The 16,212-nt window shown below is 33.1% G+C and overlaps 3 protein-coding genes across 4 annotated transcripts in view; 1 reads left to right on the top strand and 2 right to left on the bottom strand.

The window, feature by feature from the left end:
• Positions 1-808, bottom strand: part of LOC118733400 (protein sym1-like) — a 1,831-nt gene extending 1,023 nt beyond the window's left edge. The window contains exon 1 of the mRNA XM_036462771.1: positions 679-808. Coding sequence (XP_036318664.1) covers positions 679-808 — 130 coding nt within the window. The remainder of the gene's footprint in view (positions 1-678) is intronic.
• A 1,054-nt stretch (positions 809-1,862) lies between these two features.
• On the top strand, positions 1,863-5,571 carry LOC118733398 (trypsin-1). Of its 2 annotated transcripts, XM_036462769.1 has the most exons (3): positions 1,863-2,174; positions 2,347-2,700; positions 2,763-3,229. In XM_036462769.1, the coding sequence occupies exons 1-3, from the start codon at positions 2,046-2,048 to the stop codon at positions 3,168-3,170; spliced, it is 891 nt and encodes a 296-aa protein (XP_036318662.1). In that variant the 5' UTR covers positions 1,863-2,045; the 3' UTR covers positions 3,171-3,229. The 2 variants fall into 2 exon arrangements, with proteins under 2 accessions (XP_036318662.1, XP_036318661.1); XM_036462768.1 differs by lacking the exons at positions 2,347-2,700; positions 2,763-3,229 and adding an exon at positions 4,851-5,571 and having other exon boundaries at positions 1,865-2,174.
• LOC118733399 (protein SYM1-like) lies at positions 5,530-12,432 on the bottom strand. The gene is made up of 5 exons (XM_036462770.1): positions 12,196-12,432; positions 7,310-7,479; positions 7,076-7,209; positions 6,142-6,273; positions 5,530-6,057 (listed from the first exon to the last, which is right to left on the bottom strand). The coding sequence occupies exons 2-5, from the start codon at positions 7,455-7,457 to the stop codon at positions 5,806-5,808; spliced, it is 666 nt and encodes a 221-aa protein (XP_036318663.1). The 5' UTR covers positions 7,458-7,479; positions 12,196-12,432; the 3' UTR covers positions 5,530-5,805.
• Between the last annotated feature and the right edge of the window lie 3,780 nt (positions 12,433-16,212).

The raw sequence follows: 16,212 nt of genomic DNA, 5'->3' as shown, positions 1-16,212 counted from the left end.
GTATATTTGTTGTAACAGATAAAATAAACACTACCCCTGAGGATGCTAAAAAAGTTTTAGCGAAACGTCGGGTGAAAAGTGGAATAAAGTAGTTTTATTCGCACCAGAACTGAAAAGATCAGACTAGCCTACAAACATAAAATAAAATAAATTTGAACTGATCGGACAAAAAAGATAGATTAAAATAAAATAAAATAAAATAAAATAAAATAAAATAAATAAAATAAAATAAAATAAAATAAAATAAAATAAAATAAAATAAAATAAAATAAAATAAAATAAAATAAAATAAAATAAAATAAAATAAAATAAAATAAAATGAAATAAAAATTATAATATGATATAATATTATATAATATAGTAAAATAAAATAAAATAAAGGGAAATAAATAAAATAAAATAAATAAAACAAAGTAAAATAAAATAAAATGGAGTAATTCAAAATAAAAGTTTTGATTAAATAAAATGAAAACTAAATAAAATTAGAAATAAATGAAATGAGAAATAACGAAAAAGCAAAATAAAATAAAATGTAACTGAAACAAAACAATTAAATGCGTGGAAATAAAATGCATAAAAAAATAAAATAAACAACCAGGAATAATTAAATGAAATGAAATAAATCAAAATAAAATAAATGGAAAATTGAATTTTTGGAATTTTAAGAATATACATTACGCCATCTTCTCCCCTCGAAAGTCTGTTGTATCAGAGAACTCGTCGGCCAAATGAGGCTATACGAGACCATGCCTCGTGTAACGGGATAACGCTGTAGCATTATCTTAAAACTTTGCAAAATGGCAGTCATGTTTGCTATAGAAGACTACTATATATGTAGATATATTGATGAATGGATGCAGCTAATACTAATTTTTGTGGTTTTAATACTTAATATGTCTCTGATGATAAAAATAATTTTGAGTATTTGTTCTTTAAATTTTAACACAATTATGACATTCACAGCAAGATTTTAAATTTATTGTTTGATTATTATTAAATAAATTAAGAAATTTTATCTCCTCCCCGTGAAGGAAGTATGAAATTTCGCTTTATTATTCTACATTGTACTAAATTTTTCTAAATAATTTTTTGAATTAGTATACTTATCCTTTCCTTGAAACTTCAAAGACCTTTGAAAAAAATTCTGACGTGAAGGAGAAAAACTAAATACGCAGTTTTACTATTTCTGGATGTCGTGTGTATATTGATTTTTACACATGTGTGAAAATTTTTTGATTTTTGTCGCGCGGTGTTATGTAGTTTCTTTAAAATATATTTCGCGAAGGAAAAAATAAAAATAAATGATATTACTTCCAATTTTGAAACACCTAGGAAACCACTGAACAAAAATTTTCAGATCTTTAACTTCAACGGTTGATATTTTATACTTAACGCTTTTTTTTGTATAGATGACAATTGACTATCAATAAATAAATTATAATTTTGCTGTGAATACCCTAATGTGCAGTTCTGCATAGAAAACACTTCCGCAAGAGTTTAAATTTGCGCTTAAAATACTAGCCTTGACTTTGAAAGTTTTCAAGTTTAGACCACATACATACATCAACCGTTAGCTGTGCTTTGTTCACACTAAATATTTGCGCCTTTTTTATCTACTATTTCTGAGTGTACATAACTAAATATGTATGTATGTATGTGTGTATATATATATATATCTAACTATTTATGCCAACATAAAACAGCTTAGAAATTCTTTAGCATTTTTGTTGCATTCTACATAACCCCTACGCATCTACATTAATGAATTCATTGGAAGTTGGTTTTCCACTCTACACTGTTGTGCATTTGTAATGTATAAAAACAAAAAACAAAAACAAAAAAAAACAACGATATATTCTTATCAGTTTTCCATGCAATTCAGGCAAAGGTCGAGTATACGCAACTACGCCCCATTGTGCCGCAATTAACCTAAATTCGCAGCAATGCAACTCAGACAGCAACACTTTTTTTGTTGCAATATAAACAAGTTCTAACCGCCAAGCTCGTCATATTCGATATTCAGTCATAATTCGATCTCCACAAACATGGCTCGAATCAGTGGATTGCTACTTTTTTACGCTATGAGCCTTTTAATTGGAATTTGCCAGAGTCAAGCGTTTTACTCGAGAATCGTAAATGGCACACAGGCCAACGAAGGCGAATTTCCATTTGTGGTGAGTTTAATTAAAATACTTATTTAAGAGAGCGTTTCAAAATTTTAGCCAAGCACACGTTGATTGCGATAAAAGAAAAGCATTTGCATAATCGAATAAGCTCTTGGAACGCCAGCTACCTACCTACCTTCTTTAAGTTGATAACGCAAGTTCTTTTACTCGTTCGGCAAAGGTTTCCCTACGTCGCGCTTTCGATGGTCAACATAAGTGTGGTGCTTCGCTGCTAAATCGTGCTTGGGCGCTTACGGCCGCACATTGTGTCGTGAAAATACAACCGGAACAGTTGAGTATTCAATATGGCAGCAATGAATTGGATGCGGCTAGCCCCAAAGTGTCGAATATCAGTAAAATAGTAGTGCATGATAATTATCAACCTGGAAATTTGCATTTGAATGACATTGCGCTGCTGCGTCTGCAAACACCCATCAAATTTAGTTCAAAAGTGCGTGCAGTGCATTTGCCGGCAGCGCAACAGGATACAGCAGAGGCGTTGCCAGCCGTATTGCTCGGCTGGGGGCTGAATGCAGTGAGTGGCAAAAACATTAAAAAAAAAATTGTTTTTAATAATTATTTCTGTCCCTTCCACAGACTGGTGGCATCATACAAAAACAACTACAAAAGGTGCATTTACAAATATTCAGCGATGAGGAGTGTAGCCAACGTCATGGCACTCAATTGCATGCGACCACAATTTGTGCCGGTGTGCCGGAGGGTGGCAAGGGTCAGTGTAGCGGTGATTCGGGTGGTCCTCTGCTGGTAGATGGCCAACAGGTGGGCATTGTTTCGTGGAGTCGCAAGCCATGCACTGTGGCGCCTTATCCGGGTGTCTTTACGGAAGTATCGGCTTATGTGGATTGGATGGGACAGATGATGAGCAATGATCGTGATGATGGCGATTGGAGTGAGAGTGAAGAGTCATGGGAAGAACTGACAACGGGCAATTTGATTATAGTGCGAAGCAAGAAGGGGGTTGGAAGTAAATTAATTAAGAGTTAAAGCGAATAAAATGTGAATAGCTCAGTCAAGTTAGCTCAAAAAAAAGCGTTGTAAAAATACGGGTAAGCTTATAATAATTCGCATTTGGAAAAATAAAAAATTTAATCAACATACACTGCATTTTTGCATTTTTAAGCAATTATTCGAAATTTTGCTATATCTCTAAAACTATTCTAGTTTCTTATATTTTGAAGACATGTTCGCAATCTGCGGGAAATTATACATAAAAAAGTAAGTGCGCCTGGGCCACACTATCTATATCACTACCGCTACCCCTGTTCCTTCTAATTACATTTATGTATGTTATTCTGTTTTCCTTTATCTTCATTTTTATCCTCATACTCTGTCAATATCAAAAACGATAGTAACATCCAACAAAATATCGATAACAAAACCAATAAAAATATCGATAACAAAATCGATGACAAATTCGATAGCAAAATCGATAAGGATATTGATAGCAAAATCGATTAGAAAATCGATAAAATTATCAAAAACAAAATTGATATTAATATCGATAGAAAAATCGATAAAAATAAAGAAAACAAAATCGATAACAAAAATCGTTTAGAAAAGCGATAAAAATATCGATAAATAATCAATAACAAAATCGATACAAAATGGATAAAAGATCGATAAAAATATCGATAACAACTTCGATAAAAATGTCGATAACAAAATCTGCAACAATATCGATAAATAGTATCGATTACAAAATCCTTAAAAGACTCGATGATAAAATCTATAACAAAATCGATAAAAATTTCGATTATTATATCGATAGGTTCCGAAGATATCGATAGCAAAATCGATAACAATATCGATAAAAATTTCGATAACAAAATCGATAACAAAAGCGATTTTTGCCTCTGCCTTTTCTTTATCTATATACGTACTACCCTTTACTTTCATTCTTGTATTGGTCTTTCTCTAAGTGTTATTCTTTAACCTTTTATTAGCAAATTTCTGTTAAATTCATACCATGTGTATACACTCAAGAAGCACTTGTTTCAGCCCCAACCATTTCCGTGTGCAACTTTACTATTAAATTGCAAAGTAAGAATTAACACCAGTGATGACAGTTAAGTCCCAGATGGGTTCTAACAGCAGAAAGTAGTTTTAGTGAAATTTGCAGATAGAGGGTATTGAATACATTATAAGGTCTCGATATCTTCTTTAATAGAGTTTAGTTAGGAGTTATCACAGTAAAGCTTAACTAATATAAACCCTTCTGATGTTGGAACGATTATTTTAAAAAAATATTTATCAGTGTAAACTACCTTACTTACAGACAGTAAAGACTACTATATACCCTTCTGGCCAGCTGATTAAGTTAAGAGAAATTTGGACCAGTTTTGGCAAATTTTCTTTTGTTTATTCTTATTTTTTATTTTATTTTTTTATAAAAATCTCGCACATTGTATAACCAGCTGCGCCATATAAATTCACATTTCAAATTGTGTACAAAATTATAAAAATTCAATAAACTTTACTTGCAAGAAATGGTAGAAACAGTAGAATGCCATCGACTCGAACATTCTTACTTTTACAAAGACCAAGCACACAAATTATAACTTTTAGAAGCATTGGAAAGAATATCGACTTTTCTTAAAAACATGTAGAAGTTAGTCAAAAAGTTACAGATCATATTTTTCTAATATTATCTTACACCTCTAACAGGTTTCGTTACGCCAACGCTGGAATTTGCAGCATTTTTGTGCAGGCACCATCATACATCCCCAATGGATTCTCACCGCTGCGCATTGTTTTATGTACATCAAAGACCCCCGAGAATTGGTCGTACAATATGGCACAAATCAACTGAAATCGGGTAAAGCAAAATTTATGAACGTCAGCAAGATACAGAAGCATGAAGGATATAGCCACACTATAGCCATACACGACATAGCAATTTTGAAGTTGGAGAAAACACTTAAGCTCAAAAGCACAGATTTAGTGAAAGTTGTTAAAGCAAAAGATTGTACAGAGTTCAGTCAAACTAAAGAGCCCACGCTCCTTATAGGCTGGGGTCTCAATGAGACAAACGGCGTCTTGCAGCAACAACTGCAAAAGGTGCCACTTAACATAATCGCGCCAGCTGAGTGCCGCAAGCAAATACAATCACTGCTACATAGCACAAATCTATGTGCCGCTGCAGCCAATGGCACCACACAGGGACAATGCAGCGGTGATTCTGGTGGGCCACTACTGTTAGACAATAAACAAATCGGCATTGTTTCCTGGAGTCTAAAACCGTGTGGCGTCTACCCTGGAGTGTTCACCAATGTCGGTTGTTATGCAAAGTGGATAGGTGAGTGGATCGAGAAGTGAGTAAAGAGGACTTAAAGAAAAGTGTGTGTTTTTTTTTATAAACTAAACAATTATATTTATTAAGTCTTCGAAGGAAATAAATATTATTTACATATATGGACATACATGCTATATACAAACAGTTATTTAAAATCCCAGGATATATGTAGGTATGTATGTAGTAAGTAAGTAAGTAAGTAAGTAAGTACAACCATTATATAAGTATATGTAATTAAGTAGTAATTAAGCTAATAAGCGTATCACGTATTTTGTTTACAAACTAAAAAAAAAAATATGTGCAATTTGGTACTCTCTAGTTCAGTCATTACAGCGCCAAGGCGTTTCGTACCTTTGGCACCAAACTCTCGTTCTTAGGTACAGGCAAATGATGCTGGAATTGTTTCAATTGTTGTTTCTGCATTGGTTGCTCCTGCGCTTGGTTATTACCATTCTTTTGCATATGCGCCAAGAAGGTAATCCAGAAGAGACTGCAGAAACTCACAAATAATATTCTATTTGGTTCAGGAATCAAGCCGAAGTTAATTGTCTGTAGGACTGGAATGATGAAAATGGCAATCTAAAATGTGGAAGTGGAGAAAATAGTTTTATTAATATTTATTGTATTTTAATATAAATAAAGTTAAGCGTATTTGATACATACTTTTACAGTTTTTGGAAATTTGTCTTTGACCTCTGCAACGGCAGCATCGAAACCTTTGCCCTCCAGCAGCGACATGCCGAAGTAGAAGCTGGTACTGGCGAATGGTGCGTAGGAAATTTGTTCGACAATGGCCTGCAATTTGAGATTGTTTGAGTATTAAATGCGGAGTTGATATATGAATAATTTGTAGTTTTTATTAAGAAACAAAAACAAGCTTCCTATGCCTTGGTCAATTATTTATTTTGCATGAAGAAAAAGTGGCTCAATGCTTCCAGACGAATAAAATTAAACTTTAATTAGATGGCAAGATAGATAAAATGAGGACTGCAACCTAAGGATACAATGTGCTCTAAGCTTTTCGAAACACTTCTGCTTAAGGGCCTGATAGTCTAATTAAAAGTTGCCAGTTCATTTTCTTTAAAAAATACTTTTTAAATTTTTTTTAGTGTTAAATCTGACATTTGCATCAGCTCATGAACCACCCCCATGTACAGATGTTCTATCAGAAATCTTTGCTAAATTCTTCAAAGAAAAAAAAGGCGAAATAAGTACTTGCTCTGAAGGCAATCGCGTGAGACTCAGCGTAATACATTTAATATTAAAGCAATTAAATTTAATATTGTCTGAAATTCGACGCCTCAATTATCAGATGGTAAATATGTACGCGATGTATGTATAAATCTGCGTTTTTTTGAGTTGACTAAGCATAATTTTTTTCGTGCATGGCGTGAGCATGGGAAACAATTTAATTTGATTGCAAAACTTTTATATATTTTTTTTTTTAACAAATTTATTAATCTAATCAGATGAAAATTTTATAGAAGATTTTATGATTGAAAGGTGGCAAAGTTAAGAACGTAAAGAATGAAGTGAATTGCAAAAAAGTGTTTTAAATTTATAGAAATAAATGTCGACTAAATAAAAATCCACCCACCTTGAGTGCTCCAACGCGTAAGTTCGTTTGTGGCCACATTGTTGAGGCCACACGCAACCATCCATATAAAGTGGGTGCCACATAAAGACCACCGAAAAGTCCGAAACGCAGAATGCGCATCCAATCGTAGTCCTCTGCGCGAAATAAAGCACAATTAATTAGTAACAATCAAATTTTTTATTAAATATTTAAAATTGTGAAAAATAGAAAATCAAAAAAAAAAAATTTACTTACTCAGCTGTCTGCCTTCAAGCGTTTGCTGCATGAAGCTACTCGTCGGCCAAACAATGGAATAAGCGATAACACCTTTGGCCAGAGGATGAGCAGAAATGAAGAGACGCCATTTTGATTTTAGAAAATTTACTGTTGCTGGTACGATCATTTTGTCTTGTATCAAAAATGCACTAAATATTTAAATAATAGATAATATTTACATATATATTAATTTGCAAACAATACATACAGTTTGAAGGCATTGTGCAGCCATGTTGACGTAAATGGAAACGGAAATGCGACATTTTAAAAATGCGGAAGTCCAAAAAAAAAATAGCAACACTTTTCACTACCAACGGGCACATATATTTTTAACAATTCAAAGGTCAACAAAAAGCTAAAAGAAACGCACGAATGGCGCTAACCGCGAAGTGTTCAAAAAATCTATTTACATAAATATGTATATATGTATGTATGTTGTATGTTATACGCTCGCGAATGGATGATCACAAATGACGAACAGCTGTGCGGCTTGTAGACTAAACGGCGCCGCAGCTTTTCGATAGCAGCTTATTTATTTACATATAAACACATGTAAATATTTAAATATGTTTGAAGAGGTGCAGTTGCATATACTCGCTCATTATTGGCAATCGAAAGAATTGCGCACGCAGAGGGCATTTTGATATTTTCGTTAAAAAAAACACCTAAAAGCATGGATGAGATATTTTTGTACTTACATAGAACATGTTGCAAAAATATAAAAATTAAAAGCCCATATTTTTTGCGCCCCCCCCCCCCTAAAACCGATAAATTCAAAAAAAAAAAATTATTTAAATATTTTCACTTTTTTTCTGTCAACTCTTATTTCTTAATGGTACTGCATTTGAACGCCTCTTTTGTTTACAAATATAAATTTGCATATGCGGAAACATTTTTTTTCTCTATAAATTTATTTTTGTATATTTTCGCTCAAATTCGCTGTTTTCGTGCACTCACTATTCTAAAATTTATGTGGAAAATTTTGCGTGCTTTTTTTCACTTTCAAAATCAAGGCATAGTATATATTTGAAACATTTATTTTTAGCGCTTGCATTTGCCCATGACTAAATGCTAAGTTTTGATTGTCTAGTTTTAGTTTTGAGGCATTAAAAAATTTGCTAATATTTTTACTTTAATTTGTTGAATTTTTATCTAAACACTTATTAATTTATTGAATAGATACACTTATGACATAAATGCTACTATTTTACGAAATTGCATTATTTTTCACTTATTTATTCACTGCAGCTTCCTCACTCAAATGTTACTCGAAAACTAGTGGCGAGGAAAATTGAAAAAATTCTACTTTGACAATGAAATTTAGCTTTTTTTCTGCCTGTGATGTAAACTATAGAAATTGCAGCTTTTAGTGTGAACATACATACATACATACATATGCACATGCCGTACAAGTTTAGTTGTATTATTTACTGATCTTTATTAGCTAAGTGGTCAAGCCTTTGCTCTTTAATTCTCGTCAAAGGGGAGAGTAATAAAACGAACTACATAGTCATATTTACCTACATATGTATGTCCATACTTCTCAGGGGAAATTAATGCTATTTTACCTTTGCATGTAATTTTTTTATTATTTTAAAATGCATTTATTTGCTTTCTTAAGAAATAATTTAATAATACAAATTAGCAAGACCGACTTGATTTTCTTTCAATTATTTGGCGTAACTCATTCTCTTTCATCAAATGTAAACAAAAATTTGGCGGAAATATATTCGTCCACCGAAAAGCTTTGCCGATGAACTGCATTTTTTCTATAAACAAAGAGAGAAAGCGAGAAAGCACTTTCTACATACAAATACAATGAAGCTATGAATGTGGGGTAGAAAATAGTGTGCTTTGACATTGAATTGGAGCGAAGCATTGAACTTGACCGCAAACTTTCATATTTTGATCGTTTTGCTTAATGCAGAAAAAATGTGTGTTTCTAATGAAATTTCAGAGTGACGAAAGCTTAAAAGTTTTAATGAAATGAAAAGATATATATTTTTTTCTAAATTCCAAATCATGGGTGTTTTGTGCCCAATATATTTTTATACCTGACATCAATTTAATAGCTAAAATAGCTATATCTATTCGTTATTATTATCTAATCAAACCTGTCAGCCGAAAATAATCTACCATCTATGTATCTCGCCGAAGCGTGCTTAGTAAGAATTTGGAAAGTTTTTGAAAATTGAATTGTAATAGTGAAAATATATTGTATCATGAAGTCACAACAACAAGCCTGCAAAATATTAGTGTTTTATTTTAGTTGTAAAACGCATCGCGCATCGACCGCAAAGTGACCCACAGCACACTAGTCGAATAAGACTAATTCTTGTTAAAAATTTTGGGTTCGGCAAAAAGGTTTGGTGCATATTATTAGATAATGAATCCGTTTACGCAAAAGATAAAGTCAAATTTCATTTCTCGCAGCCCTTTATAGCTTATCGTTAATCTCAAGGTTATCTGTTTTCAATAAAATTTGAATTGTTCTCTCGATAATTGCACTGGCCTATAGTCAAAAGATGCAAAGATCAGCTTTAATATTGTTGGCGTGCATTTAGGTCGCTGGTTCCAAATATTCGAATCTTTTTTTAATATTAGCTATAGTTTGCGAATTTTTGCAAATTTAGGAACAGTTTCGGTAACTCTAATAGAAAAGCCATTATTTTCCATCATCGTGGAAAAATTTCGTTTATGCAAATGAGTATGGAAACACTGAACAGGCCCAACTTCTAGAAACACTTATTGGTTTACTTATGTTTATGCATACAATATAAAAATTGCAGATATAAAAAAAATGACAAAAAATTTTAAAATTTTTTTTTTTAATAATTTGTTTATAATCTGAACGATTTTCATCATATTATTATCATAAATCAGTAACGGTAAGTCTCGCCTTCAATTTGGTAATTATTACGTACCGATCGAGTAACATTTACCAAAGTTATATCTAAAAACTTAAGTGGATCTCTAGTGTTTTTTTTTGTTTTTTTATTCAAATGCCTTTTATTTTCCCCCATACAAAATCGACCCAGCCTAATACATATACACATGCGCAATAGCGCGTGCCTAATGATATTTTAATTCCTTAAGCACTTAAAACAAATATTATGTACTTGAAGTCAATTTGATATCCACCTAAAGATTACATAACACTCGCTCTACCAAAAACAAAAAACTACTGAGCATTCATGGCTTGGATTTTTTTTAGTTCTTTCTGTTTATCGATATAATTAGATTAAAAGCTTTTGTGATCATATTTAAAATTTTTTTTACTATTTTATCTATTCGAACATCCCTTTTGTACTTCAAAAATTCTACATGAAGTGTGATCGATTTTTTGTTTTCCGTTTTTCCACCAATTTTGACCATTTCAAATGGATTTACATTTTCGTCAATGACGCTTGAATTTGTTATTTTAAAAATCGGATTTCAAAATTTCGTTATCAAGTGGAGGTTTTATGATTTTTAACTTGTCGAATAAAAATAATTATTAAGTGTATTTAGATTTTTATTTTTGCTATAAAATAATCGTTATTTCGAACTTTTACTTATCGACAAGAAGTAATCGTTATTTTCGATGTTTATTTTTTCGATCAAATATAATTGAGATATTTAGATAATTTTTTCGATTAAAAGTTATCGTTACATTGGACTTTTATTTTTCGATAAAAAATTACCGATATCTGGATTTTTTATTTTTTAGACCAAAAATAATTTTTATATTCGATGTTTTCGATAAAAAATAGTTGTTATTTTGGGTTTTTATTTATTCGATCAAAAATTGTCGTCATTCTATGCTCCAAATGTAGCAATCAAAATTTACCCAAAAATATCGATAACCATTATTTTTGTTTAAAAAATTACTATTCACAAAAAAAAAACCATCAATTATGTTCAACAAGTGGAAATATCGAAATAACGATTAAATATAGACAGTAAACAAATCGAAACAACGATTATTTTTAGTTCCTGGTAAAATATGATCGAAAAAATTAAATCTGGCAAAAGATTTTTCGGAAGTTGTTAATATTTTCGTGAATAAAAAATTTACGATTTTAGAAAAAAATTTATAGGAAATTAAAGATTCTTGTATAGCAATGCTTTGAATTAAACCAAAGAGGAACTTAAACGAAAGTAAGTAATTAAAGAGCTCGAATGACAGTTGCGCACTTTGCTTTTATAATTTACAATCTTTTTGTTAAACAGCAATATTTTTAAGAAAAACTCAAGTAAAAATGGAAGCTATTTTTTTGGTTGAAGAACGATATTTTTAGAAGAAAAAAAAAAAACAACAGCAATGACAAATCCCTAAAACGTGCGCTAGATACACAAAGTAGGCAAAAACGTGCGCAGCACTCGCCCGAGAGTCTTTCCTTTGCTTAGCGCATGTATTCGCGACCACCTACGCAAACAGTAAGTAGCCAAAAATTTAACAAAACACAAACTAATTATGTATATCTGATTCTAAAATTTCAGACTATACGCTTTGAGCATTTTTCGTATGCTAATAATTTTATCGATATTTTATTTTTTTTTTTGCATATCTCTCTGCTCGCAAACATATCAACAGCTACAAACCTACATACTAACTAACAAACGCTACACCTTTTTTTTGTTGTCTTTCTAGCGAATCTTTGCACCCATGACGAACGCACGAGTTAGAAAAGACCCGCCTCTAACGCTTTGCGCACACTTTTTGGGCTAGTTGTTGGTGCAACTCAGACTTTTTTTCTTTTCGGTAGCGTAAATTCCGCTCACTCTTCTATGGCGTGATCGCCGCCCTCACAAATCCATTTCCATTTACATAGCTGCTTTGTTTTTTTGTTTTCAAATATAATTTCCTTTACAGTTTTACTCACCTCTATGTAGATGTTTCACCAATGACTTCTTTTCTTTTTAATCCCTTGTAAAAATCAGTGGAGCTTGCAGTTTCTTTTGTGTTTGCAATGGAGTGAAGTTCGTACTTTTTTAAAGCAGTAAATTTTTTTTTTTGGAAGATCCGCGCTTACGAAAATAATACAAGAGAAATTTATTTCGTTGTACGCTTCTGCTTCCTCCGTTTCTGTTCAGTTGGCCAAATGCGAATATCGCTAGCTGTTGACTCTCGCTCGGTTTTTATACCGTCTGGAGTGCTAGTTGTGAGCGTCTATGGAAAATTTGCGAGATTTCTTATCAACATTTCACCTGCTCATGGTGTCGTCGTGGTGTTGGTGGTGGTCGGTGAGCGAAGCGAGCCGACTGTTAGTGATTATTTCGCCGATCAGGATGTGTATTGAGAAAGTGGTCGCGTGCTAGGAGAAGAAACAGTAAGTACTAGTCAGACAGTCGGTAATTAAGATAAGGGTATAATTATTATTTCGAATCAAAACATGACTAATTAGTAATCGAGTTCGTGCGCATACATATGTACATACATAAGTGAATGTACATACATAGTTTGTACGCGTGTGCGTTTGGCGGGACTTTGATAATGTTTTTTTTATTGTCGTCTCGGGATTTTGGTTAATTCTTGAGTTTAGGAGAATTTCTATATTATTATAATGTACGCGTACATATGTATGTTTATAAACAAATAATGTTTATTTATTTAATTTTTCTTAGATTCTTATGATTTATGCATTGTTTACATATGTACTATATGGAATTTCTTTATTTATTCCTTTGGCATTTAAGAATTCGTTAGAGTAATATAATACATATAAGCAATAAGTGGCCATTCTACGGGCTTCAAATTTCCATTTTACAATTTTAATTAGTTTTATTACTTATTATTTATATTATCTTTGACCAAAGATATGATTTCTATGCACCAAGTGTTTGCTCTTCGATTTCGCTATCCTCAGCGTTGAAATACCCTTTCAGGCACTTATTCATAAGCAAGTCTTTTATCAATTTTTTTTATTTATTTGACCCTAAGGGCGATTAAAATTGATTTGCTTTCGCTGATATAAAGAAAAAGATTCTCTTGTTATTGTAAAATCCAAATTGTCATATTGTTTTTTTTTTTTTATTTAGGTATAAAGATGGCTAGCACGCCCCAATCACGTGCGCGTGGGTGTTTTGGAATTTAGTCTTGAATAATAAAAGCAGAAAAAGAAAATAATAATACCATAATAATAATAAGTCTGTTAGCGGTAAACTGAGCAAGTCCAAGGACAGCTGATAATTGTTGCTGTATTGAACTTGAAAGAATATAATTTCTCCAGCATCTTTTTTTTGTATGATTTAGCTACATACATATTTATATGTAGTCGAAAATTCCTTATGCTCGCATTTACTTTTACAAAATTGTTTGTACATATACTATATTGTATGTACTTATGCATATTGTATTGTTTATTCACACGGATTAATGCCAATAAACATTTGGGTTGGAGGTCGAATACATATTCCAATGTTCAACGTTGATTTTCAAGTGTACCTCAATTGGAAAACTTGAGAAAAGCTTGGATATCAATTTGAATTCAAAATTTATTCGACCCCGGGGGGAAAATGGTGGTGAAAAATGTCGTATATACACATTGGAAAAAAGCTGGAAAGATGTTTGCTTTGTGCAAATTGGCATACGCGAAAATATCAGCATAAAAATATTGTTGTTTACAAATATTTGTATGTATATGCGGCTATTTAGCGAGGTTTAGAGCCGGTTCGTCTTGATCGGAGTAAAGGAGAGAGTTGTTAGCTGAATGAGTTTCAGGGCCAGTTGTTCAATGTCCGGTTAACATGAATCGGAGGTAGAAGCACCTGCTAAATACAAACACTGCTTTATCGATCACATGTTACATGCATCGACGTTTTCGATAATGATGTATAACTGGGAGGTAATGATAACCAGACATTGAACAATCGGCCCTAAGGGAGTATGTGAAGAGGTGGTTAGTATCGTGCGGGGAACCTTCACATGCAAGACTTACGATGGGAACGCCACGATCGAGCCTGGATAGGTAGAAGTTTAACACTACATTGCGAGTGTCCAGACAGTAATTGTGTCTGAGTGACGTGGGTCTTTCGAGGCAGCTGAAGCTCTTTTTCTTCAATGGGCGATGGTTGAGCTCAGATAATGGCATTCCATGGAGGAGAGTGGGTGAACGTGGTGCTAGTATTTCTGTGAATGTAGTTAATTAACTGTCTGCACAGCGTCCGGTGTCCGGAGTGCTCTGTTGTGACATATCTGTGGCTTCGTCCCTTTAGTTCTTATCTTTGTCAGGTTAAACGCTGCTTAGGCGCCCTCACTGAGGTGGTTACGATTGAGGTCACACGTTATGTAGGTGTGCATAGCGGTAAGACCCCAGAAGGTGATTTCAGTAACCAAAAGCCCTTCTAAAGGAATTTCTGAGTTGATAAAGTCTTCCTTCTTCTCTTCCTTTTTACACACGGAAGTGCTCATAGAACGACTATTGTAGGACGTACTTCATGTGAGATATGCTCTATTTCAACTTGAGATGCATATTGAAGTGTAAATTTTAAATAGGAAGAGCCCTACTAAAAGCCATGTAACCAAGCACTTTGTCTAGTCCTTCTCGGGTAAGCTTTTAATAATATTTTCATTTCGGAGGGCCTACCTGGAGTGGAGTGGTGCACTTTATGACAGTCATAGGGATTCTTCGCTGGAGTTTGCTGTAGAGTAGAGTGCGGAAGTATCACGGCTTTCGATATCTCCACTGCTGGTAAGAGGGAGATTATGGGACTATAAGACTACTCTTTGCTGTTCGCCGGCAGTGGGACTACTCTCCTTGATTCCCACAAATCAGAACTAATGAGAGTGGTAACAAAAATGATACAGATAGGCACACAATGAAGGTAATAAAATAGTTTTTAAAGCGAATCGGAATTTGAATTTTTGACCACTCTTTTTATTGTAATATTATATATTTCTGCATGACTATGTCAGTAGGTCCTTAAAGTCAGCTTATCCCAGGACATCAGTTAAATTAATTCGGGTCTATGCGATAGAGTAACTGAAAACTCGACCGCTCGGATAAGTGCCACAGTGCTGCTATGTCATTCGTAAACAAATCATTTCGTTAATAGTCCACACATTTTTTAGTTTATTCCTATTAAAAATTAGCAAGTGAACTTCCAATCAGAAAGAAATAAGTGTTGATACCAAATGCGAATCTTCTTGTAGCCAATGGAAAATGATGATGTCCTGAAAAATTTTCTAAAGATTTAAAATTACACCTATGAAAGGAAAAAAGCTTTCTTTCATGTGGATCCATACTGTGGAATTTAGGAAAAAATATATTTAATTTTTATGGAACTCTTAATTGCATCCGAAAATAAAACACGAGTCGTATGATCTTAAAACCTCATTAAGTTATTTGGTAAAGATGAATCGAGATTAATCGTTAGGGAGGATGCGTCGCCTCACCCTTCAAGACGAGCTTTTGAAGTTATTTTTTTTAATTGGTGTTTAAGAGATGGTAGGGCGCATGGTAAATACATATATGCCAGAAGATTAGGTCTACAAGAAGAAATATTTGCACATTACACATTTACACATATACACTTCCCGTGTTAGGAGAAGCCATATCTTCGAGGTTGTGAAAGATTTTGTCTACTTAAAATACACGTAAGCCTGGATCTCAAAGCATTATGAGCTTTCGAAACTGTTCTACCCAAAATCAATGACACTGTTTTTTGACAATGACATAGCCAAAGACATAAAAATACAATAATTTCGGTGTCGTGGACATGATGTTCATATGGATGATACTTCGCTGAAAAGATCCTGCCACGCGGGGTAAACATGAGTGAACAACGAAAACAAAGTCGCCGTCGCATACAATGGAAGAACCAAGTGCATAAGGCCTTGGTTACATTTGGTGGAAATAATTGGCACAAAGGAGAGAGACAATAGAACATTTTCTCGGGGT

This window comes from Rhagoletis pomonella, unplaced genomic scaffold, assembly GCF_013731165.1.
Source record: "Rhagoletis pomonella isolate Grant_MI unplaced genomic scaffold, Rhpom_1.0 Rhpom_scaffold_00002, whole genome shotgun sequence".
NCBI lineage: Eukaryota > Metazoa > Arthropoda > Insecta > Diptera > Tephritidae > Rhagoletis > Rhagoletis pomonella.
This window is presented reverse-complemented; position numbering and strand designations above follow the sequence as displayed.

Excerpts from the sequence above, each read along its gene's own strand:
- LOC118733398 (XM_036462769.1), top strand. The coding sequence starts at position 2,046 with ATGGCTCGAATCAGTGGATTGCTACTTTTTTACGCTATGAGCCTTTTA. Across the intron at positions 2,175-2,346 it reads AAGGCGAATTTCCATTTGTG|GTTTCCCTACGTCGCGCTTT; the intron begins GTGAGTTTAATT and ends CGTTCGGCAAAG. Across the intron at positions 2,701-2,762 it reads TCGGCTGGGGGCTGAATGCA|ACTGGTGGCATCATACAAAA; the intron begins GTGAGTGGCAAA and ends TCCCTTCCACAG.
- LOC118733399 (XM_036462770.1), bottom strand. The coding sequence starts at position 7,457 with ATGATCGTACCAGCAACAGTAAATTTTCTAAAATCAAAATGGCGTCTC. Across the intron at positions 7,210-7,309 it reads GCTTGAAGGCAGACAGCTGA|AGGACTACGATTGGATGCGC; the intron begins GTAAGTAAATTT and ends TATTTCGCGCAG. Across the intron at positions 6,274-7,075 it reads TACGCGTTGGAGCACTCAAG|GCCATTGTCGAACAAATTTC; the intron begins GTGGGTGGATTT and ends CTCAAATTGCAG.